The following is a 25,022-nucleotide window of genomic DNA, read 5'->3' as shown; positions in this document are numbered from 1 at the left end:
CGTCTCCCGTGAGCCAATTGCATCGCAGCTGGCCACGGTTCCCATAAACCGCCACAGCCCGCCGAATCTCGGCACAGGTTTGTAATATTCCTGACAAATTAAGACTTGTTCGAAAGTGGAGGGGGAGAGAGAGAGAGAGAGAGAGAGAGAGAGAGAGAGAGAGAGAGAGAGAGAGAGAGAGAGAGAGAAAGAGAAAGAGAGGAAAAGCCTGAAGGTGGTGGTGGTTGGAAGGAGAGGTTGGCGGGGGTTCTCTGGCAAAGATTCAAGCGAGCAATTCCATCGACATGAGAGAAATGCTTCCCAGAAACTCTGAATAATATTTATGTTGTGGTGGAGAGTTTTTTTCTTCCTCCCACCTGTGTGCGGCTTTGTGCAGCTTGTTGCTTCAAATTAGACGCGTGACACAGCAAAACAGGCAAAAATATAGAAAGAATATACACAAATGTTCTTATCAACAGACACCTAATGCTACTTTTTTTTTAAGTCTGGCCTGCTGCTAATGCAACACTGTATTAAAGCAGGGACGTTCACATGGGATGTCATAAGTAAGCATGCAAAACATGATTATTGGAAATGAATTCCTAAAAGTATTGGCTAGAGGCGTGTAAGCATGGATTATAAATGTTCTGGGAGATAAACTGGCATATGTTATTGTCAGCATCCTCACAGTTGGTACATTAACGAATGTGCTAATATATAATTTATTTGTTACATATCAATCCAACTTCTTCTTTCCCTCGGTAAAAAGCATGACAGTTTAATGTGTCATAGCCACTGATAGATGGCATCAATGGCAGAGTGCATATTAGCCAGTGAATGGTGATGTGGTGTGATGCAGGATGCCCCGAGGGTCAACCAATTAGCTGTTGACAGAAAGAGAGATATATGCTGCCTCAGGATGTGACTAAAGCTGGGAGGGAGACGTGGGAGAATGGGCTGAGAGGAAACACGCTGGTGCTGAGGACTGAGGTGCAGGAGAGGGTGGGGGAGGCTACTGAGCGGGACACTTTGTAGTTTCTTAACAGCAAATGATACAGCAAATGAAATAAAGAAAAACCTTTGTGTTGGCACTTATAGACCTACACTTCCCAGCATAAATTGCATTATTGCATTACAATCAACAAGATAGGAATAGGAAGTCATTGAGGTCAAATTGAAAATGTGTCCAGGCAAACTGTTGCAAAATTATGGCTGTGCATTTGAGAGCCAAACCATTTTATATGCTTGGTGGTTTACTGCATTTCTAATAAATGCAGAAAGTATACAAAGTACAAAACTCGTCAGGTTTTGCCTCTTAAAGGCACGAAAAATAAGATGCAAGAGATTTAGACACCAAAAATCTTGTATTTATGGTTACACAAAGATCATGGTTTGGGTTAAATGTGAAATGGACGTAGTTTGGTGTTGGTGGTGGTGGTGTGTGTTGGTGGTGGTGTTGGTGGTGTTGTTGGTGTTGGCGTTGGTGGTGGTGGCGGTGTTGTTGGTGGCGTTGGTGTTGGTGGTGTATTCAAAGAAAAATCAAATAGTTCAGAGCGAATATGAATAGCAGTTTTGCTTGAAATGTCCATCCCTAATTGTGTGTTATGAACCCCACATTAAAGACAGTTAGAAAGCCTCAATAATGACTTCATAGTTACCCTTCAAAGTAAAAAGAGCAAACCAGACAAAAGTATAGAGGAGGGTCCCGAATAAGGTTGCTTGCTTCGATACATCCAGCATGGCACACACACATGGTTGAAGTGCAGACACACAAACACCATGTTCTCTTGGAGCAGTGCCCACAGCAATGAAACAGCCCAGAGTCATTCCAGCTAACCAATCACTGCCTGAAGGCCAACTGAAATGTTTCTCTCCTTGTTTCTCACTAACACACACGTGAGAGTGTATCTTATCAGCTGGGAATCAGATAAGAACATCAGCAGCACAGCTGGAAGTAACCGAATCTACACAGTGAGAAAAGTGTATATACTAGCAGTGACGCAACCACTTTGAAAACACACACACACACACACACACACACACACACACACACACACACACACACACACACACACACACACACACACACACACACACACACACACACACACACACACACACACACACACTTTTATTTCAAAGAAGACCATGTATGGACCTGATCAATCCGTTCAAGGCCTTGACGAAAGGCAGCACATTATAATGGCGAGCAGCACTATCATTAGTGAATATAAAAATACTAACCCTTTATGGTTAAGACATCTGAACTGCTTGACTGTATTATGAATCTTGTCAGAGTCAGTAATTATTTTCAATAGAAACTAACACAGCAATATTTTATCTTCAGGCTCATCAAATTTGAGCTGTCAATATCTGATATGCACTTCATTAATTCACCCAACACTGAGTTCTTGGTTGCCTTTTTTTATGACTGGTCTCTGGTGCCTTTTCTAGATGACATAAAGGATGTGTTACCATTGGTTAAGGACTTCATGATGATAGATTTTGTATTGATGGTAGTTTTCTTTTGTTTATTTAGCCAGTGTAATGAATACACAAATATATCCTTTCTCATTTCACAGGTTTATCCTTTAAAGACCTATTCTTTCTAGAAAACCCCTCAGTATTTACATCACATTTTAAAGCAACCCTTCCAATATTTGCAAAGTTATATACTTTAAAACCCAAACTATCAATCAAAAGTTGAGACTTGATTTGGAGTCAAGGGATTACTTAAGTCACTAGGCCTCATCATCTGGGGAATATCAATGCTTAATGAATTGCAATCCATCCATAGTTGTTGAGATACATTATTTCAGCCTGGCCAAAGTGGTGGACCAAAGAAGTTAACTCAACAATGTTATCTTGCAAGAATATAGTCCTTTCTTTTGGTAAAGTCACCCTCTTTGTTGACTCCAATTGTGCGCTAAAGGAGTAAAAGCTTTCATGACTCTAACTTTGTTTGAGTTATTATTGTCACGTATCAAGAGAATATCAAACTAACCACTTGGTTCACATAAAGAACAACTTCAGACTATCACAGAGGTAGATAAGTGTTGAATTATGAATTGGTTTGAACTCCTAACCTCTGCCGGCCGGGGTTGAGTGAGGTAAATGCTTGTGGTGCGGGTGACGCTTTATTTTTATTTTTTTCCATCGAACATTGAGCAGTGACATCACAGTGTGACCTCTGACATTCAAGTGGTCTGTTCCAGATGCTTATGGGTCGTAAGCGCTGCTGCTCGCAAGATGATGGTTGTGGCTGGGGGGAAAAAGGGGCAGGCATATGGCTGGCTGGGTGGGGGGACAGGAGGGAGTGGGGGTAGCAGGTGCTCCTTCTGGAGAATCTCATATGACTGTCAGGCAAAAAGGGCACTTATGCAAACTACAAAACAACCGTGCAGCTAGGAATGTGATTGAAAAAGGCAATTCACTGTCTGCGTCGAACATGATCTACATTCCAAAAGCCAGCTGACTTCATAAGGGGTCATACGGTACATTTTGAATTGAACATTACTGTTAATCCACAGATAAAACATTTTAGAAAGGGGGGAGAGGGATGCTTACTGCTGTTTCTCATGAAAGAGTAGAGGCGCTTCCTCATTTGTAGCTTTATCCTCCTTCCATTCCCTCAATTTTTATTTTCTGCTCTCACTGCAGGACAAAAGAAAATAGCACATCACTGCTATAGAGTAGATCTATTTGAAGGGTTAACTTATGTAAAGGTTTCTTTTCTACAGTGATTTTAAAATAGGCTGGAATGACTGAGACGAGCATGCATTACCATAATTAGGCAGTTAGGGCATTATGTCACTTTACTACCTGCTAAACTGGAATGGAACAGGTGTCCAATTCAAAGTAAATCTGCATTACAAGTATGGCTGTCAGGGGAATAATGCATAACTCTCAATCCTGCATCCTGGCACCAACATACAGAAGCATACGTCTGATGCTTATTTCCTTCCACATGGCATCCAAAACATAGCTGTCCCTTTTTCCTATGTTCCAAAATCACACACACACACACACACACACACACACACACACACACACACACACACACACACACACACACACACACACACACACACACACACACACACACACACACACACACACACACACACACACACACACACAGCTTTGCCGTCGGGCTGTGTGTTATTAGAAACACATGTGGAGCACCAAAGCTTTTCTGCTCAGATTGAGACAAACATGCATAAAGTTGCGGGAAGCAAACATAGCCCCGAGACCCGGACAGACTCGCAGACTAACAAGGCCACCATGGTCATGTCAGCAGCACTCGCACAGGCACACATGCAGCGGAGGAGAGAGGCAAAAAAAAACCAAAAAAAACTATAGCTGTCAAAAAAAACTTTGCCTTTTTCCTGGAAATATGTCTGGCTGCAGATGTCGGTGATAAGTCTCCACACAAAAACACACAATGAATCCCTCTCATCATGAATTACAGCCATGATGATGGATTTTTGAATGGACTGAAGTGTTCAACGGGGACAAACGTACTTAACGTAAGCGTGTGATCCATGGGTCTCAGTGGCACAAGCTTCCCATGCATAATCCTGAACAGGGAAGCACAGAAAGCCCTGCACTGTCCCCGGGCCAAGTCCGCACCGAGGAGTAAGCACGTGTTGGGGTCTGACAGAATGGCAGCTAACTCCTTAAGCCCCTTCGACTGCAGAACTCATCAATAAGACCACATGTTGATCTAAGGAAGGTTACTGAGGTTTACTCTGATTTGCAGCAGATGTCCCGTTGCCAATGTGCACTTCAGAGAGGCTGCAATACTAGAGAGGCATATCAGCATGGTCGTATGAGGGGTCACACAAAAAGAAAAATGTGAAGATACAACTCTGCTAATGTGAATGACAGGTGCAGTCAGTCACTGTGAACCGAATCCCATTCATCCGTCATCCATAGTGGCAGTGGGAGTAAAATCATTAATCCCTGGAGTGGCGTCTGTGATAGAGTGATGGAATCATCCAGTGACGAAGAGGAAGCTTAAGAGGGTCATCACTCTTCTAACAAGGTTCAGCTCGACCTGCAAACAACTCAAATGGAGGAAGCATTCAAAAGTGATATTCCATAACTCAAGCAGGTAGAGAATGAAAAGAATACAGTTCAAGCTGACATTATATGAATGGGTAAATCAGGCTGAGGCCTCTCTATATGAAGGTGTGCTTGTCTGCCTCTAAACTCTTCCTGTCACTGTCACAGGTTTTCATTTGTCATTTTGAATTTTAAACATTTCAACCAAAGATTTCTGCTTAAGGTCGCCAGTGGTGCAGACTGAAGGTGAGACCTAACAACAATGCTCTGCCATCTTTTCCTTACATCTCACTTTTATCTTTCGCACACATTCCAACACTAACCACAAAATCAGTCTAAATCAGTGGCTCTCAACTGGTCTAGTCTCATGACCCACATTGTTCCATAGTTATGAGGCAAATCTAAATTATCTGAGAAACAAATAGTGCAGTAATACACAATGTCTTAATGCACTGTTAAAAACTTGGAAATAGGGCTAAAATTCCAGTAAAATAAAAGGCAGACTTATCTTGAATTACATGAATAGTTTGCATATAGTATATGCCTTTCAAACACGTTGAAACTTGCAATGCTCATTACGTTTTAAGAACCTACACTGAACCGTATGAAATATGACATAAAACGTCAGACTTAATAAAATAATTATAAAAAATATTTAAAATAATAAGCTTTAAAAAGAGTGAAATGCTGGTGTAAAAACTGTTTTGTCTTTTACTGTCACGACAATGCTGCCAGCAAACGGCTACAGCAACGCGCTGCTTCATGGGAAATCATGTGGGATCTGGGAAGTCCTTTAAAATAAAAGCAATGCATCAGAAATTCTACAGACTTTTGTCGACTTTACAGAAGATTTTCTTTTTCCAACGGACACATTTGTGGCCCCACTTTGCAACAAACCAGCTGAGAACCACAAGTATATGCAGTACAGCTGATATGCTGACGGCAAAAAGTAAATTTATTTACAGTGGTGACAATTTGTGTGTGTACATTAAATGCAGTCTGTCAATTCAGCACCAGTTCTACCCATTTCTAACTCTTTTCTGTGGTTTCTCCATATCACAGGAGCACACACACTCTCTCTCTCTCTCTCTCTCTCACACACACACACACACACACACACACACACACACACACACACACACACACACACACACACACACACACACACACACACACACACACACACACACACACACACACATGTTCTTCTAGAGGTCAAGTCATGTCAAGGGTCATATGTAGTGAGGTCACCAGGTTTTCTCAGCTCTGCCCATGGATCACAGAGTAAACAGATGAGGTAGCACCAGTAGCTCACATTCGTTAAAACATTCACTTCCATCTTTGAAACCAAGATAGACAAAATCCAAATTGTTTGGTAGTTATTTTTTAATATTGTATAATTTATTTGACAGAAATTTCATTCTATGACCGTGCAAGTGCAAACAGGTACAAATCCACAATGGCTCTCATAATCTGTACAAAATGTTAACAAAGAATGGCACAATATAAGTGAGCACAGTCATCTAACTGGAAGGTATTATGTTTCATATTTAACCAACCAAACTTGACCTTTTTCATGGTTTAATTTATCTTTTTTTTCCCCTACCAACAATCTTGTGACATTTTCCACTTCATTTAATTCAGTCTTGTTAGTCGCAGGGTGTTGAAGTCATTTAGGAGAGATGTTTTACTGTCTGCCTCTGAGAGACTAATGGCAGCTGCTCTGACAGTGTCAAACTGTACAACACAAAGCAGGAGGAAGCCTTCCCTCCTTTATACGTGTCACACAAATCCTGCCTTTACATATGTAGAGGGAAAATAAACAACCTTTTGCTTCCCCTGCCCTTTTTCTTTTCCCTCTTTCTACTCCGTCTTAGTCATATGAGGGTGTATAAACATGAGCCTCTGTGGATCAGTGCGTGCAGAGACAGGATATTAGAATGATTCCCCTCACCTCTCCCTTTCGAACCTGCATCACAGACAGTGAAAAGTGTCTCCTTTCCAAAACAAGGGCCATGCAAGGGTCACCTCTGGTCTGCTACATGCCAGTTGAGGTGGTTCCAAACTCAGCATCCCAGCAGAGGAAGTAGGAAACCCCTCACTGCTCTGTATGGACTCTGACAATAATAACTCAGTGTACACACCGCAACAACTGAGTTGTCAGCGCAAAGTTGTAATTGCACATAATGTACAATAGACAAAAATGCAGACACACACGCACACACAGTTCACCTTTTAAAAACGGGTTAAAAAAGGGTCCAATGTGGTGTGTGCAGTACCAGCAAGTCGATCATCCAAATCAAGACAATAGAACTTGATCATACCCAAAGTTGTCCAAAACAATCAAAAGACATGACTTTGGGTTTAAGTCGCTGTTATTATCATTCATTTCTAATATTTTATAGAGACAGAAAATAACAGACAGATTACAGACAAACGAGTAAAATAAGAGTCAGCTGCAGTCATAGTCTACTGACAGAAAATGTATTAAATACTTCAACAATAATGAGAAAAGGAACTGACATGGGACGACAAAGTGGTGCAGTGGTTAGCACTGTCGCCCCACAGTGAAAAGGTTCCGGGTTGGATCCCTGTCTGTGTGGCGTTTGCATGTTCTCCCTGTGCCTGCGTGGGTTCTCCCCGGGTACACTGGCTTCCTCCCACCATCCAAAGACACATGCTTGTCAGGTTCATTGGTGATTCTACAAATTGTTGTGAAAGAGAGCGTGAATGGTCTTTTTCTGTCTGTCTCTATGTGTTGGCCCTGTGATAGGTTCGGGTTGGGCTCGCCCAAAAGTGTGACCCCGTCCACGACAAAGCAGGTATAGATAATGGATGGAATCGACAAGTTACGTTATGGCTTCCTGTCACAGACTGAAATGTGGCAGACATTGCCTTCTACTGACATAATCAAGACTAAATGAGGGAATATGTTCGAGCAAAGTTGAAGAAAGTAGAGTCGAAGCTGGTCTGGAAGCTAACGGTAACATCTCATTCAGGAAATCTTCGCTCCTAACTTGTTTGGTCCGACCCAAAAAAGCAGTGGTGAAAGGTGTCTCGGACCACGGCCCGACCGAAGGACAAAAATTTGGTCCGACCAAAAGAGGTGGTCTCTGTCTAGATCAAAGTGAACCATGGTTCGTAAAGTGAAAACTTTTTTTGGATGGTTCAGACGTTTACAGGAAGTTAAGGTCGGTTATTGTCAATGATTAAACAATATAAGAAGAAAAATAACTGAAGAAAAAGTAAAAATGAACAGTGGTAGTAGCACATGGGGAGAGGAGGAGACAAAGTACTGAAATGTAATTTGGTTGAACAAAAAAATCAAGTCAAATTGAAAAAATATACAAACTTGCACCTTATTTTCACAGAGGAAAATAAGTATTGGTGATAAAGCCAAAATAATAATAGTATATTGTAAAATAAATATTTCTGTTCATAAATTTTTCTCCAAAAAAAGTCTATAAACCAATCAATACCCAGCATAAAGAAACCCCCTCTCATGAAGATGACGACTTGGCATGTCATGTAATGTTCTTTAGTGCACTCACAAAATTGCAGCGTGAAGCCAAAACTAGTTGGATCAAATCCATCCAACGTAACAAAAACATTAATCTTGGTTCAGACCCTGATCCGGAGTATTAGATGTGAAATAGCCTGAAAACAATCAGTTTTTTTTTTTTTCCTTTCATTTGTCACCTGGCTCAAAAGTCCAATCATGGCATGCTTCAAAACTGATAACCAAAGAACCCTAAACATCAGTTCTGAAACAAGTCGCAGCTGAAGAAATCTCAGAGTTGGAGCGTTGTTGTTTGGTTTGCTGGTACTGGTAAAAACCCCAGTTAGCAAGACTTTCCTTTACAGCCAAACACTGTAATGGAGGAAGCAGGGAGGGGATCAACCAGGGATTGAAGAGGAGATGGATAAAGAGGAACCAGAGGTGTGGTGGGGGAGGAGTCTGGATGGAGAGGTGTTTCATAAGCCCTGCTGCCAGATCCTGTACCTCAGGTTGCCAGGTCCCAGCTGTTCGGGTACAGAAACTTTGAGGCTGATTAAGAAACTCTACGTGACACTAGTGAACTGGAAGGCATCGGAGCATTACTCTCACACAGCTGGCTCGACTGTGTGCTTCCCAACTTAAATGTTTGAAGAAAGGATTCATTTCAAGTAGTTTTATACTGTATATTTATACTATATATATATATATATATATATATATATACACACACACACACACACACACACACACACACACACACACACACACACACACACACACACATACACACACACACCAATGAGTCCATCTTGGGTCAAGCTCCAAATGTAGCAGTCATGACGCTGGACTGGTAATGACGGGGGAGCAGAGAGAGGAAAGGAGAAGGGGGAAAGAACAGTGTGAGAATGAAATGAAAGAGTGCACAGCTTTTTAAGGCAGCACTAATCTTATCTCGCCATCTAGTGGTGAAATGTGTTACGATCCAAATGAGGGAGAGTGGGGACTCCTGACAAAAAGAAGACCATCACTTGATGCTGGATAATTAGACTCTTGATTAGACTTGGAAGATTACCCTGTGTGTTGTCATATAATGAATACAAATTAACACCCAGACAACATCAACAGCTTGTGGGACAAGTGTATTCTCTCAGAGTCCTGAACAGTCTCACTGATGTTAATTAACAGGGCCGTGTTTTTTTCAGAGCTGAATAATGTAATTTTTCATGGCACATTTCTATTCACCCCAGTTGGAATCTCACTGATTTCATGCTCTAGTCAGCTGGAACCCAAAAGATGCCAACTCAGCAGATAAGTTGAGTTTATTTAAGGGAAAAGGTCCAACACAATAAAGATTATGGATTATTATTATGTGGTGCAAAACTAAAGAGAATTGAATACCTGTGAGTCGATAGTGTTAAGTAAAACCTAGGGCCTTGTTGTGCTGTGTAAAACTGTTCATACCCATTTAAAACCAATGCAGGCACAGCACAGAAGGTGCAATGATCTGCATGTAGACTGCTGCAACAATCAGATCACAAAATCCGACGCCTCTACTCCTTTCCTCCACTTTGGCCGATCCGAGTGGATCCCTACACATCCTGCGCTAATGTGACATCACGCCCATCAGAAATACCTTCTGAAGGCTGCCTAATGAATGTATAGCACCGAAAGGACCCCAATTAGTGGGCGAGCAAAGGGGGGAGGTGCAATGCCATACCACATAAACAAACTTATCTTGACAGGGTCTCTTGGCCAAAGGCGGCAGATAGGCGTATAGCGAAGGCAGCCGAGAGAAAATGAATTACCTTGCTGACACACGTCAAAGCCAATCACCACGAAGCATCCTTTGCCGTTCCCGCGCCCCCAAATCCCTGCCGCCACCGTTGTGTTTCATCTGCCGGTGTTAGTATGCACACAGGCCGTGCGCCAGCCTCCAAATGTATTCATTTATTCAGAGCCCCTCGGAGAAATCACAGTGTCTTGTTGTCCTTTTTTTTTTTTCCCTGGCTGTCCAGATGGAATTTGCGTGAATAACATCAGTTTAGTGAGGCAGAAAATAAGTACAGGCTAGCACAGCAGAGAAGACTAGATTACGCCCTCACCCACTTCCCCAAAAAAAGACAAGTGTCACCTTCATATACTTCTTTCTCCCTCTTCGTCTCCCTTTCTCATTTTCTTTTCCAGTTGTATTGAAACTTCGCAGGCGAAGAGGGGGAAAGAGGGTTACAACTGAGCGATCCATACAGCGTTCACTACAATTATTTTGTGTTATCATGCACTGCAGGTGCAATTAAAGAGAGGATCATGAATCAAAGAACTAGAGCGGCATTTTCATTACAAAAAGGTGAGCGGCCATCAGGGGACAGCAGCCCGGCGCTCATTTATCCTTGTTTTGTTTTGCATTTATAACGCAACTAATTGCATTAATTAATCAGATGTACTTCTAAAAGGAGCGAGCGCATCTTGAACAAGTAATTGACTGAGATGAAAGTGAGTGAAAAAAAAAACTGTAAATCAATATTTCCAACTTCAGTAAGGCCCAAGAGAAATTAAAATGTCTTCAGTCAGAAGAGTGGAAAGCCTCAATATCCATTTTCAACCACTCAACAAAAAGTACACGGCTTTCAAGGAGCTGGACAACTGTTTTCAAAATAAAGTATTCAAATTGATTTGGGTAGGATCTGTATGATGTCTTTTGCAATTTCCTGAAACTAAACTTTACCAAAGGCAGACATGACATGTATAATCTGCTTTAGAAGAGGAATTGTTAGTTGTCATCACTATTACCAGTGAGTGATTGAGAAGAAAACGTAAAGAAATCCTACCTCTCTGAGAACTGTGCTGCCATATCCTCTGTACAGGCCTCGAACACCCTGCTCAGAGAAACAAACACACCTATCACTAACACACACTGACTGGAATTAAGTTGATAAATGGAGAAATATTTAAATTTGAGAAATAATATCAAATTCCTGAATGGTACAAAGTATTTCACAAGTTGCAAAGTTCTGTTTTTTTTGTTTTTTTTTACACCAATGACTAAATAAAACATTTATATAGTTCATCTGTGAAATGAAAGTTTATCAAAGCTTCTAAGGTTCAAAGTTTTGGTCTTCATTGCTTACAATGACACTTTGCTCAACAAATAACTCCTGAAAGCTTAGTTAGGGTTCAGGTGATGGTATCTTGCCAGCACTCATCTGAAGAGTCTGACAATTTGTTTTACTTTCTGAAGCTTAATTTAACTCAGAGACTGGCCAGATGGATGGAGCTGAGAAAGTAAGCGGGATTCTCTCAAACTCTTTTCTTCATTCTTTATACAACTACTTCTGACAAATTCTACCTGTGCAGCTTTTTGGAACACTTTTGCCTTCAGATGTGGCCACACAGCGTTTATAGACGTCATCTTTTCAAGCATACTGCAGATTTTAATACTTTGGGGCAAATTTTGGAATAAGTTTATTCAAAACCCGTTTGATTGTTGGACGTCTTGCGTTTTTGCCTCAACTGACTTCTTTTCAGCAACATCCCCAAACTCCCATATCTCAGCAATTAACTTGATGAGCACAGCTTTATTGTTACGGATATGAATGATGACCAAAATGACCAAAAAAAAACCATTCAAGTTAATGAACTGATATCATCATCCTTTGAAAAAGACTTTGATTGCTACATACCTCTTCTCTGAGTGTGGCCAGCAGCATGTTGTATGTGGTGGATGAGGGAGAAGCTTGGGTCCTCTGTTTGACCACCTCTGTGGGCACCCGGATCAGACACGCCACCTATAGGGTGAAAAGAGTACAAGTTAAAAAAAAAAACAGGTGACATGATGAATTGTCTCCAGGTGTTCACTCCATTCATACTCATTATATTTTACTGTATTTGCTTCTAAAGGGCTTCTAACATCCATGTTGTGCTTAACTCACTCTCTCTCTCTCTCTCTCTCTCTCTCACACTCACTCACTCACTCACTCGCAGGCTAACAACTGCTTTGGTTTGTGTGCAATTGAGCCAATTAACCAACTGGTACACAGAGCGGCCATGACACCAGAGCAACAGTTGTCATGTCTGCAAAAGGTCACCAGGTTGACTGTGTATCTGTGTCCGAAGAACATGCCTCCGTCAAGCGCACTGATAGATGCAGACACGCATGCACACCTCAGTAACCACACTCCCTGCTCAAGTTCCAATCCATCCACCATATGTCAACAAAAATATGGACTGCCTACAGCTAGTGTAGAGAGACATGAATATTTATGCTTCATCACTCTCATCGCCCTCACGGCAGACTAGTAGGTAGGCCCAGCTGCCCACCTGGCGACTTGATTTCCCATTTATCCCGCATCGGAGTGGAAATACCGGCGAACGGCAGGCAATCTCACAGACCAATTGGTGAGCCTCCCTCCTGCTGTGACTCCCCTCAGTCACACAGATGCCAGTGTGCCGGTGCCACCTTCGCCACGGAAACGTCAAGCAGGGAGGGAAGCAGAAAGAGTGATGGAGGCACTGCAATAAAGATAAAATGCATCCTTTTCTTGTTTTGCCACTCAGCCATCCATACTGATTTAGCATTTGGCCGCCAACATAAGGGTCTCTTGTCGTACTTAGTGAGAAGGAGAAAGCTACTGTGACAGTTGTTCTGACGGGCACTCATCCTCTCTGTTGTTTCCTCAGCCTGTCACCGAGGACACCTTATGAGCGAGAACATGTATATATGTGGACCAGAAAAGGTGAGCGTACAAGTCAGCAATACTGGGAGTGAAATCACAAACCAAGCTGAAGAATATGTGAACCTCAACAAGCAAAGTTTTTGCTCGGTGTCTCAAAAAAAAATCCTCTTAAGTACCTTCTAATATTTGGTCCATCTCTCAACTTTGTTTTGACCTTCACTGGGTCACTTTTACTGCAGAGCAATGCAACTTCTTCCCCTTTTCAATAAAAAGTTAGCAGATTAACCTTAATCTCAGTACACAAGAGCAAAAGCAAATGACTTGAATGAGGTTCTATGAAGAATTTTGTGCAATTCTTATTAGTATTTCAGATGAGTGTGTCAATCTTTGAGCTGCAACCTAACCATGGTGCAACACTCCCACCAAGTGGCCAGACTTGCACCTGCATGACCTGCTCATCATAACTAAACTGGGTGCACTCCATCTCCGAGATCTCATTTGCCCTCCCCTTTGGTCAAGTTACCATTTATAATACATTGTACATCATGTTTACTCCAAACCAATTCTCCAAAGGAGGAGAATAAGGAAGCTAAATGGAAAGAAAGTGGCCATGACAAGTAATTACTGATGTAATTGGCTGGGAAGCGTGGAGTTAAGATGGCCTTTCCTCTCCCTGTCACTGCAGTGGGAGAGCCAGAATGAGGCAGAGATTCTACCAAATAAAATAAAGACATTGTTTATTTGTGGGTAATTTGCGCACCAACTAGCAGTGGGGAGAATAATGTTGAAGGGATAAAAGATGGAGTGTGCATCCTCAGGTGTCTGGAAACAGCAGCAAATGGGGTGGGGGGGAACAAAGAACAAAAAGATATGGCTGGAGATCATGAAAACTTGAAAAGAGTCTTATATTGTATGGGAATGCTTTGCTTGCCCTTCATTCTCAATGCTTTCCTCTGGCTTGTAAAGTTATGATGAATGTATTGGCACTCTTTTAAATTCCTGCTAGCATTTATCATTATTTAGAAGCTGTTGGATTCGTCAAGCAGCCTTCATTACGAAGCTGCCTGCGTGTGATTGAAGCCCTTCAGTTTCCCTTGACCAGTTTGTCGTTAATCCAAATGACGGACCGTGTTTTCAATTTCTAGCCCTGGGAAGCTCAACACCAAGGTAAGAAGCCGGCGCTCAATCATGGGCTGACCACAGTAAGGAATGGGAAATTAGCAGAGACTCACAGCACATTATCGGCGTAGCCAGCAAATCAATCCACAGACGGAGTCATTAAATCCCTCCATCCTCTCATCCTTTCGCTCCATCCCTCTTTTACTGCTCACGACCATTAGTGGTCAGTCAGGAACAAGATTACCATTTGACACCATGACAACAACAAGTTTTAAGAAAACAGACAGGCTGCAATGACTGTTGTGGGCTTCAATTATTTGGATTTATTTGTCATTAAAATATTCTCCAATCACCACCAAGACACAAGAAGCCACTTACAGTCAAAACATGGAGAAACTGAAGAACAAACAACAGTCCAGTTTTCTTAAGGGAATGTAACTTTATTCTTTACTGTCAATCGGCTAAAACTTTTGTCGAGCTACTACAATAAAAAAAAAACGATAAAGAAATCGGCTGAAAAACTCTGTCCTTCTGATGGAGAGCACTGTGTGTGCGACAGTATTGTTTGGTTATACTTGCAATACTTGAAATGCATCACCGCACCAAGAAGACTGGGAGGACAAAGGAAGAAGGAAGGAGGAAAGGGGAAAAAAAAGGTCATGAAGCAAAAGGGAAGAGATGAGGACACTGCATGTCTCCAACTCTGAAACAACAGCCAATAAATCACAGAGCGTGGCGCTGCTCGCAGGCGATGCATGGATTATTTCTCAGTGCCAAGTTAAGTGGCTGCCAGTCCCCCCCCCCCCTCCTAAAAACTCCTCCCTTGTGCTCCCTCCTTCTCACTGTCCCCCTATCTTGTCATGTCACACTGTATTTTCCAGTACATCCTCCCACAGATGTGTGGTGGTGAGGAGAGGGGGGGGGGTTATAGATGCGAGAGAATCCCCGCCGCCTGGCCTTGACAAATGAGCTTTCAGGGCAGACGTCGAGCGAATGGGAATGAAGATAAATCTGATCTAATGGCTGGATAACAGCCTGCTAGAGCCTGACAGACGCCATCAGCTTACACATTCTTTATGGGAGCGTCCCACCACTGCAGTCGCACAAACACCTGGACACTTCTGGCAGGGAAGGGAGAGGGGTGGGATTTCTCTCATTGTCTTGACCCTCTCTGGTTCTTTCTCTCAATAAGTTCCAACCATTCCTTTCTCTGTCTGTCTTTGTCTGTTCTGCTTGTGTTTACAAGTGAAAGCAGGTGTTAAGTGGGTTAATACAGAAATGGAAATAGTTATGACATTTGAAGACCAAGATCCAACAGCTCTACTAAATGTCTGTCATGTATCTAAGCTATATATTTCTACCTCTTATGAACCAGAGATCTAACAAAGGGACGTTAAAGTTATTATAAAAGAAATGAATAATTCCTGTACATCATAATTCTCTGAGGCTTGTTGCTGCTGGATCACCATCCCTCCTTCCCCTCAAAGAGTGTGTGTTACACCAAAGGCTATAAAGATTTAAGTGTTCTCTTCTCTGTCTGTTAAATCCCATCTCATACTCTATGCAGAATAAAATCCCTCTGGTATGACCATAATAGAGTTTCACTCAAATCCACATCAAGTAAATTAGTGACAAGTGAAGCAAATCATCCACAGAGGGAGATTTGGGGATGAAATGAACAAAGCAAAACATCCCATAGAGTGTCTGTTGTACATGTTGTGAAGTGGAAACTGTAGATAAAACACAACTAAATGGACTCCTGCCCTAGGGAGAGGATCATGGGTCGATGAAGGGGTGGAGTAGGGAAGTCAGTAAGGGACCAAATAAAAAGGAGCTTCTTCTTTAAGTTCATGAGTGTCAAAGCCTGACTGTCCCCAGCTGCTCTAAACAAGAGAGAGACAAGCAGGAGGAAGAGCCACAGGGCAACACACTGAAAACAAATCCTATAGTGGTAAACAGAACAACAGCAGACAGGTATAAAGCATGATGAAAATCTGTTTCAGTTTGCATTCATGTTGACTATATGACTTCTTTTTAGACAATTAGATTTGGACAGAGGTGAGAGATGGGCAGAAGAACTGTGTTTGTGTGGTTTGCATATAGCCAAATAAGAAACGTTACACTGCCAACAGGACACAAATAAAATATGGTGGTAAATATTTAGATAACTAAATTGGCAGAACATTTCCATTAAGATCATGAGGTTATTTTAATAAGATGTTAGAGGAGCTGGTATTTAATCAGGTAGTTACTTTTGAGAGCATTACCAACAATCTTCCAACCTCCTCGGTTGTATATTTCGTCTGAAATCCAAAGCGATGGAGGACTTGTGAGTGAGAGCAGAGAGCACAGTGGCAGACCGAAGAAGACCAGCAGCAGACTGTACCACAACCTCATGAATAAAACAGTCAAAACAAAGCAACAAGGATCCCTTCAGAGAAGAAGAATCACCTTTAAAACTTAGATCACAGACCTTCCAAAATAGAGTATGAGTACAGAATTAAAGTGACATGTTAGAAACCATTCATGAGCTCAAAGAACAAGACAGCAGCTTTTGGGTTGGTGTTGTTTTCAGATTGCAATAAACTGTAGGAAGGCATGGAGGCAGGGATGTCAAAGTCTGGGGCTATTTGATGGAATCAAGAACTCTGAAGTCAAAGCATACCAGCCATCTGGTATAAGAATATGTTGCTTAAGAGAGAATCAAAATCTCAGAATGGCCCTGAGACAGCCTAAAATAATTATGATTTCATCGCAGCTCTAGCCAGCTACAAAAATAAGGAAAACCTGTGATTGACCAGGGCATGTGTAGCTCAGATAAGGGACAGCCAATCAGAAGGGAAGGCCATTGATAGCAATGCACCTTAAGAACACAGACAAAAAAAGCCTATTCTTGGAAAAACTCCAGAAAAAAAGCTTGTAAAACTATATTAAAATTATTTAAAATACTTAAAATTACAAAAATAACTTATCATTGTAATCAAGACTGCCACTAAAAATGTAAAATATAGGACCTTTAACTTGGGCGTTGCAAGGGGGTCCTTGAGGTGTTACTGGAGGTGCTAAAATATGTCAATGAATGTCCCCCACAAAATATGCAGAAAAAAAGACATGATATATAACAGAGACAAACAGCAAAACTTTGCATTTCAGGAACTGAAACCAGTCAACATTTGGTATGCTTGCCAACAACTTAAAGAACCAATTGAAATGAATTTGATTAACTTTCTGTGAATTGTTTAATTGCTGAATCAACTAATTGTTAAAACACTAGACATAACAAATATATTGCAGGTTTCACTGCCATCACTTTTGTTTCACCCTCAATGCAGTAACTTTAAATTAAAAGCAATGACTAGAGAAACACCGAATCATATGTGGCCGGTATTGCATACTAGTGCAGGCGTTTAGGCCATGCTAGCAAATTGGGGCAACACGAGGATAAGGCCTTTCATGGCTAAGCCAGAAGATTACCGTCTTTGAACAAGACGAATTCAGTTGGCAGGATGCAGTGGGTTACCGCCCCTGCTCTGCTCATCTCCACTCTGTGGATTTCTGCCTTTGATGTGCTCAAATCCAGAGTGGGGTTAAAGGTACTCGTGACCTCTGCCTCACCTTTCACATTCATCTGGACAAAAAGATGAAAAAAATCAACTGGTTGTTTAGTTTTACAGTATCTGCAATAACGGTAACATTGTGTCCTTTTATGAACACTGTGAGGGTCAAAGACTTAGATAAACTCAAAATCAGTGATAACCTTCCCATGTGGAATAATCCCATGCCATAAACATGCAAAACTTGGCTAAATTACATCCACCCGAAGTCTATGAATACTGAAGACCATTTTGCAGACAGCCTGGGGTATAGCAGGAGGGCATCTTTCTTTCTATATCCCCCCGTCTCCGTACCCCCTTTCATGCCAATATGAACACCCGTGGCCCCCATATGGCTTGAATGCTGTGCTTTCCTATGAGTGACTGGGAGAGGACGGGCTGAGGAAATTGCATCGCTCCTCATTGGTTCGAGCCTGAATTCCCCAGACTAAATTGGTAGAATCTGGGAGTCTGAGCTGGGAAAGGAGAAGAGTCAATAGGCAGTGATGAGATCTTATTTACCCAGCTGGTGGTGGGGTGGAAACGCTGGGACAGTCCTGAGCAAGCCCCCTTAACTCACCCAGCTGGACTCCGAGGCCTACAGCCAAATACTCAACCCTCCACCCCCACCCTCCTCCACCTCCGCCTCCCCCGCTGCCCCTTAAAATAGTTCTCTGTGAAATTTAAAAGGAAGGAACATTACCAGGCAACCCGGCGGTGTTCATTTGGGACATACAGTGGTGGGAAAGAAAGAACAAGGGCAGGAACATAGGAGAGCAATAACAAGTGTATAAGACAGCTGTGCTTCTAAAGATAGAACGACTGGGAATAATTTAGGAATACACAAATAAAAATGATTTGAACGTGTACTTACAAAGTAAAAAAAAAAAGGGGCTACAAATCCTCATGAGGGGAGACAAAAGATGGAAGAGTGAGGGACAGGAAGACTTACTACTTCTCCCAGGGAGGCAGCCAGCATGTGAGTGACAGGTGCCACGTGCGGAGCTCGGAGCACTCCGCCAGCACCGAGGAGGGACTTTGTGCATTCATAGGTGACAAAGAAAGCAGCAGCTGAAACCAAGCAGAACCACAGCCATTTAAGGCTCATTAGTCAACCAGCATAGAGCAATTAATATCCCTCACTACCACTGACAGGGGAGAAACTGAGGTGAGCGTGTGAGTGTGTGTGTGTGTGTGTGTGTGTGTGTGTGTGTGTGTGTGTGTGTGTGTGTGTGTGTGTGTGTGTGTGTGTGTGTGTGTGTGTGTGTGTGTGTGTGTGTGTCTGCATTTACAATAGATTTCAAAGAAAGTTAAGTGTGTCTCACGTGGAAAAAGTTCAGTTCTTTCTTACTTCTACGAGTCAAATCATTTCATTCTATAAAAATGTCAACAAAAAAACCCAAATGGGATAATACTCAAACCAACAAAATATGACTGATCAGCTCATGGAAAGGGGTTGGGCTTAGTCATACTGACACATTAGTCAGTAGATTTATGCAGCTGTTGACTGATAGCTGAATTGATCATCAAAAAACAGTGTTTATGTTTGCACTCTCCAGAACCCAAATAAATTAGACTCAATGAAAAGTCATTTCTTTGAATATTTCTAGTATCTATACCTTCTTCCACTCAAAGGTCTGCTTGGAAATGCAGTTAAAATGGCAGACTGACTTTGAAAAGTTTGTATGAGTGGTGTATTTGCAGACAGAAGGTTTTGAAAATGTAAATGTTAGATATGCAGTGCTGAAACTGTGTAATATATATAACCTGCACATGTTGCTGAAGCAGCCAGTCTACACAAATTGGCAGTCAATTGAAATCAATGCAGCCTGTAGGAATGATTTATTTCAAATAATTTGGAGATCTTTTTAAATTCCTTGCCAGACTCTTGGGTAACCACAAACTTTTTTCTGAAGGCCTTAGAGAGCTCTTAGCATGATGACACCACACACTGCAATAGCAAAGAGAATGGCATACCCTCAGTGTCAGAGGTTTCAATAAGACAGGTTTTACCTGTCACTCTCTAAGATTATATAGCATTATATAAAGCCCCTAAAAGTGTGAAAAATGGAGGGGTCTATTTGCTTTTTCAATGTGCCTCATCCGTTTTGATTTAATTCTGAAAATTCCTATAAATGTTTTATTTTATGTGTAATTTGTTTGAGTGTATCACCGTTTGCTGAAGGCACCGTTTCAAAGAGGAGGGGGATGTACTTATTTTTCATATGACTTTATGAGGATACAAGGTGAAAAAAAAACAAAGGAATAAAACTAAACTGAAAATCCACAATTAAACTGATCTGCACAACCCACAAACCAACAAACGTCCACAAAGTTGTGACTTAATGGATCATCACTGTGCTGTGACATCAAACTAAACTAAATGTCCTATGTATAAGCTAAAAGAGGCACCAAACACTCAACTCAGTTTTTTTACATGTTAGGTATGACTCCACACAAAGAAGATACATGGTTGTCTGTACCTCTGGGAGAAACCATTACAAACAATAGTTAACAGTGAACCTTTCATCCAGCAATCCCAATGGGTGTCTTACCATTGGGGAAGGAGCCGACCGCAGCAGATGGGACCCCAGCATAGATGCCCCTAAAGCCCCCAGCCTTGTAGAAGCCCTGCTGACTCTGCAGTCGGGTCTTAATGGTGTCCAGGGGGTACAGGGTCAAATCCACACACATCCCCGAACATCCTCCTGCCTGTAGAGACAGAGACTTTATGAGACAATGTTGCAATATGCACCCTATAACACAGGGGTGTTCAAACTTTTTGCAAAGAGGGCCAAATTTGATAAAGTGAAGATGCCCGGGGGCCAATAGTTCCTTCTGACATTTTTTTAACCACAAAAGTTACATGAAAATACACACTGTTATAAAACAATTTTCATTGTCACAATTACCTTTATTTTTCAAATGACAATGTAACCAAATATAAGCCACTCAGGCAGACGTGAACAACTCTAAAAACACAATTCTGCCTTTCATTCAGTCAGATAACACTGAACAAATTGTATAGAATACCTTCAATTTCCATGAGTTAAATATCTTTGCCTCATGAACATTTTAAACAGGAGTTATAAGTAATGCGAAGTGGTCTGTTACCATTAAACTTTAAAACAAGTGAATTTTGCCTTTGTCTTTTACAAGATCTTTCAGAAAGCAATAGTTTGTGTCACATCTACAGGTACATAACATCAACAGTTATAACACACATCTTATTCAAGAGTTTAAAAACATAAGTGCCATAAGTCCAAGTGCGTTAGTGTGCTTTAGGCTTTTCACTGTTAATAGTGACAGATGTTACCGTTCAAAACACTCAATTTCAGATTGATCAAGGAACAGATAACTTGCTGACACTAATGGGAAGGGTGATACTGAGATCTAGATTTAAGTAAAGAGGCCAGGTCTGGCTTGAGAGCAGTGGTTGAGATGCATAAAATGCCACGCAGGTGGGAGTCACTCATCCTTGACCTCAATCGGTTCTTGTTAAAGTTCATGACTGAGAATGTTTGCTCACACAAATATGTGGAGCCGAATAAGCTCAGCATTTTCTTAGCGAATGACCGCATTTCTGGAAACCTGCTTTTGTCCAGCTGCCGGTAAAAGTCAACAAGAGAACACTGCTGGTGTTTTCCGCAGCACTCATCGTCACACTGCAGCTCAATGAGCTCCAGCTGCAGCTGTGGAGGAGCATCATTGTGGTCCACGGAGAAGGGAGAAGAGAACAGCAACATGTCCTTTTCAATAACTGCAAAGTCCCGAAAGCGTTTGTTAAATTCCACAGAAAGAGATGCGATAGCTGTTGCGTAACTCTTCATTTGCGCACCGATGTTGTCCTGTGGGAAACTGTCAACGACCTCTTTCAAAGCTGGGAAGTGCACGGTGCAGGGCTCGGTTTGGGACAAGTGTCTTTGGAAAAGTTGCAGTTTGGTTCCAAAAGCCTTGATGTGAGCGTACAGCTGGCTCACCACGGCATCTTTTCCTTGAAGATTAACATTCAGCGCATTCAGATGCTTTGTTATGTCAACCAAAAAAGGCAGATTTGCCAGCCGTACAGGATCGGACAGTTCTTCCATTGGTTGTCCCTTCTCACCCAAAAAATGTCCAATTTCCTCTTTGAGAGAGAAAAATCGCTGCAGTGCGGACCCCCAACTTAGCCACCTCACATCGTTGTGATGTATCACGTCACCGTATTCAGCCTGGATGTCACGCAAGAACTGCTGAAACTGTCGGTGGGTTAGAGCTTTAGAGCGAATAGAATTGATTGCCTTTGCCACTGGTTTCATAACGTCGTCAAATTTGAGATGTTTGGCAAAATTTTGAAGACTCTCTGTTGTGATGCCGGAGCAGCTTGGAGTTGCTTCACTTTTTCAGCGCGGCCACTCCCTGTTAGCTTGTCGTACGTTGTAGCATGTTTAGTCTCGTAGTGTCTCTTTACGTCAAAATCCTTAAACAAGGCAACCGCCTCTTTACAAATTAGACAAACACAATTGCCTCGATTTTCAGTGAAGAATTATTGTAATTCCCACCGCTCCTGAAAGCGGCGGCCCTCACTGTCAACTTTTCTCTTTTTTTTTTTTTTGCGGTCGCCATGGCAGAAATGATTTGAGAAGGGTTGGCGGCACGGATGCAGAGCCAGATAGCATTAGAACGGCGCTGCCACCGTGTGGTGAAATGAGGAATTACATATTTACATTTGTATGATTTATTTATTCTGACAGAGCTAGCGAGCCATAACTAACACATTATAAGACCGAAGCTGCGGGCCGTATGAAATCTGACCGCGGGCCAATCCGGACTTTGGACATGCCTGCTATAACAGTAGCGGTGGAAGATACAAATAACTAAATTTGCTTCTTCATTTACAGTCAGCAACTCTCCTCACATCATCAAAACAATGCACATAAAGGTTGGCCAGGGAAAAAAAAAAAAAAAAAAGGCCCAACCAGAGGGAAAAGGGTTCATGGGAAATGTGATGTGGTCTCATCATGAGAATCAGGCTACAGGTTGTTGCACCTCCCTACATCAGTCCAGTCATACAGTATGTTCTAAATTACATTCAAGTTTTATGAGATTGCACTTGTTTTTGGACATAGTATGTGTTGAATTAATGTTGTTTAAAAAGCACCTAAAGTACATATTTCTAAGATGTAACCTATGCATTATATGCATGTTCTGTAAAGATGGGGCATTTTGATCACTCAGGAATTCTTTTGTAATCTTGAGCCCATTCTTCTTTGAGTTTATAAAGTAAAAAAGATGAGAGACAAAATAGTCCAGATATTTCTGTGATGCAGGCTACGATATGTTTAACATCATAGGAAGTTATGATAAATGATTCTTTCTTCATTGAATCATGGGCTATTTTTTTCCCTTTGACTTTTTACCAATTACCACAATTTAAACAAAAAAGTAATTCAAAACTCTTCAAATACCATCGCAACTTTTAGGAACAGTTGCTGCAACATGAAGCATTTTTGATCTCAAAAATCACAAAAAACTCCCGAGCGGACTGATTCATTTTTTTGACAACTTGGGGTCAACACAAAAAGCAAGAAACACAATACTGACATATTATAACCTCAATATGGCAAGTCAAGCAGAAATGGAGCAAACTTTAGTTTTGTCTACTGGAAATTCACTCTCTTAGCTCTGTTTATGTCTGCACCAACTCCTAAACAAACGACCAGACTCCTTATTAGCTGAAGACCCCCTGTATTGCTGTACTACACGTGTTATCATTAACCAATATCATCATACAGGCTTGGAAATTACCTTTCATTGCTTTGCATTGAATTACAGGATTATTGCTAGTGATGCTTTTTTTGTATCATGTTAATGTTGCAGGCTGTCAAGATGAAGCTATTTGTAGCTGCTGAATCTAAAAAAGAAAACGCATTACACTTTACAAACTGAGTGTAAAAGACGAAAACGTCTTTCTTAAATGCAGCAAAAGCAGAAGACGTGTCGTCGTTCAGCTTTGTACGAGATGAGCTCAGAAGACCTCGTTGTCAGAATTGAAAACGTTACGAACCTGCAGGTCATTATATTCCAGACTTTAGTCCCGTCTAATATCTTTTGCACTTAACTTTGTTCAAACTATAAGGAACCGTCGAAGGGGACTCATGGAGCTACAATACATGGTGGTAAGTTGTCTTTATCTGAAGCACGACTCTCTGAAGAAAATGCCCCTCTTACCACCAGCGACGCGACGAACTCTCGTCTCTCCATGTTCTCTCAAAATTCCTTGGACTGTCGTGAAGCCCGTGAACGTGTAACTGTTGTTGTGCATGTCTGGCACCTCACAGAAACCAAAACATGCCTGTCAAGGACGCAGCCATCTTGAAAGATTTACTTCCGCGTGACGTCATGACGCATGCAGTCACGTGACGTTGAGAAGACTGCGCTTGTCTGCCAGTTTAAATTTAATTGCGGTGAAATCCTGCATTCAAAAGAATTACTTTAGTAAAAGTGTGTAAGTATTATCAGCAGAATGTTTTTATCGTTTGGTAAAGGTCCACTGTATGGAGTAAATAGTTCCTGTCAGTGCTTTACTATTATGTATGATGTTTTTGGATATTCTACTGTTGAATAAAGTGCACATTTTAATGCTATACGGAGCATTTCTGGTCTACCACGTATCTCTAAAAAGTCAACAAGCTCAGAAAAGCATGGCATTTTCCGGTGAATTCAGCTGTTTTAAAATAGTTTATTTATCTTAAAAAGTAGGAGATGCTTTCAGCCTATAAAGGAACAGTTAATCCTTCAGTTTATCAGAGGAATTCAAAATCACCATATTTGGAGATACATGGTTTTCATTGTACAGAATATGTATGAAAATCTTCTGATGTTAGAGCCAACAGACAAATGTGTGAAAGATACTAGTAGTAGGTTCAGTGTAGTAGAAGTATAACTTGAGTAAATATACATCATTAGATAGACTGTAGGTTACATCCCACCACAAGAGAAAAAAAAAATCTAAGAATAATACGCAGAACATAGAAATTGCTAAAGTGAACATGCACATACTCCCTGATAACATTTTATACTGGTCACAAGTGAGACATATTCATCACCACAGTA

General features: G+C 41.5%; 1 protein-coding gene across 2 annotated transcripts in view; it reads right to left on the bottom strand.

Moving 5' to 3' along the window:
* slc25a26 (solute carrier family 25 member 26) overlaps positions 1 to 24,270 on the bottom strand; it is a 55,568-nt gene extending 31,298 nt beyond the window's left edge. Inside the window, exons 1-5 of one of the 2 annotated variants that reach the window (XM_069712899.1) lie at positions 24,138 to 24,270; positions 20,483 to 20,639; positions 18,880 to 18,998; positions 12,223 to 12,327; positions 11,371 to 11,418 (exon numbers count right to left, since the gene is read on the bottom strand). In XM_069712899.1, the coding sequence (XP_069569000.1) occupies positions 11,371 to 11,418; positions 12,223 to 12,327; positions 18,880 to 18,998; positions 20,483 to 20,639; positions 24,138 to 24,170 (462 nt within the window). In that variant the 5' untranslated portion in view covers positions 24,171 to 24,270. Of the gene's footprint in view, positions 1 to 11,370; positions 11,419 to 12,222; positions 12,328 to 18,879; positions 18,999 to 20,482; positions 20,640 to 24,137 lie in introns of those variants that run through there. The other variant, XM_069712906.1, reaches the window with a different exon arrangement.
* Between the last annotated feature and the right edge of the window lie 752 nt (positions 24,271 to 25,022).

The sequence above is a fragment of the Brachyistius frenatus genome, unplaced genomic scaffold (assembly GCF_029030835.1).
Source record: "Brachyistius frenatus isolate BFR_SWC_R1_liver_20210118 unplaced genomic scaffold, ASM2903083v1 Contig_4, whole genome shotgun sequence".
Classification (NCBI taxonomy): Eukaryota; Metazoa; Chordata; class Actinopteri; family Embiotocidae; genus Brachyistius; species Brachyistius frenatus.
The sequence above is the reverse complement of the archived record's forward strand: the minus strand, read 5'-3'. Positions and strand labels throughout refer to the sequence as shown.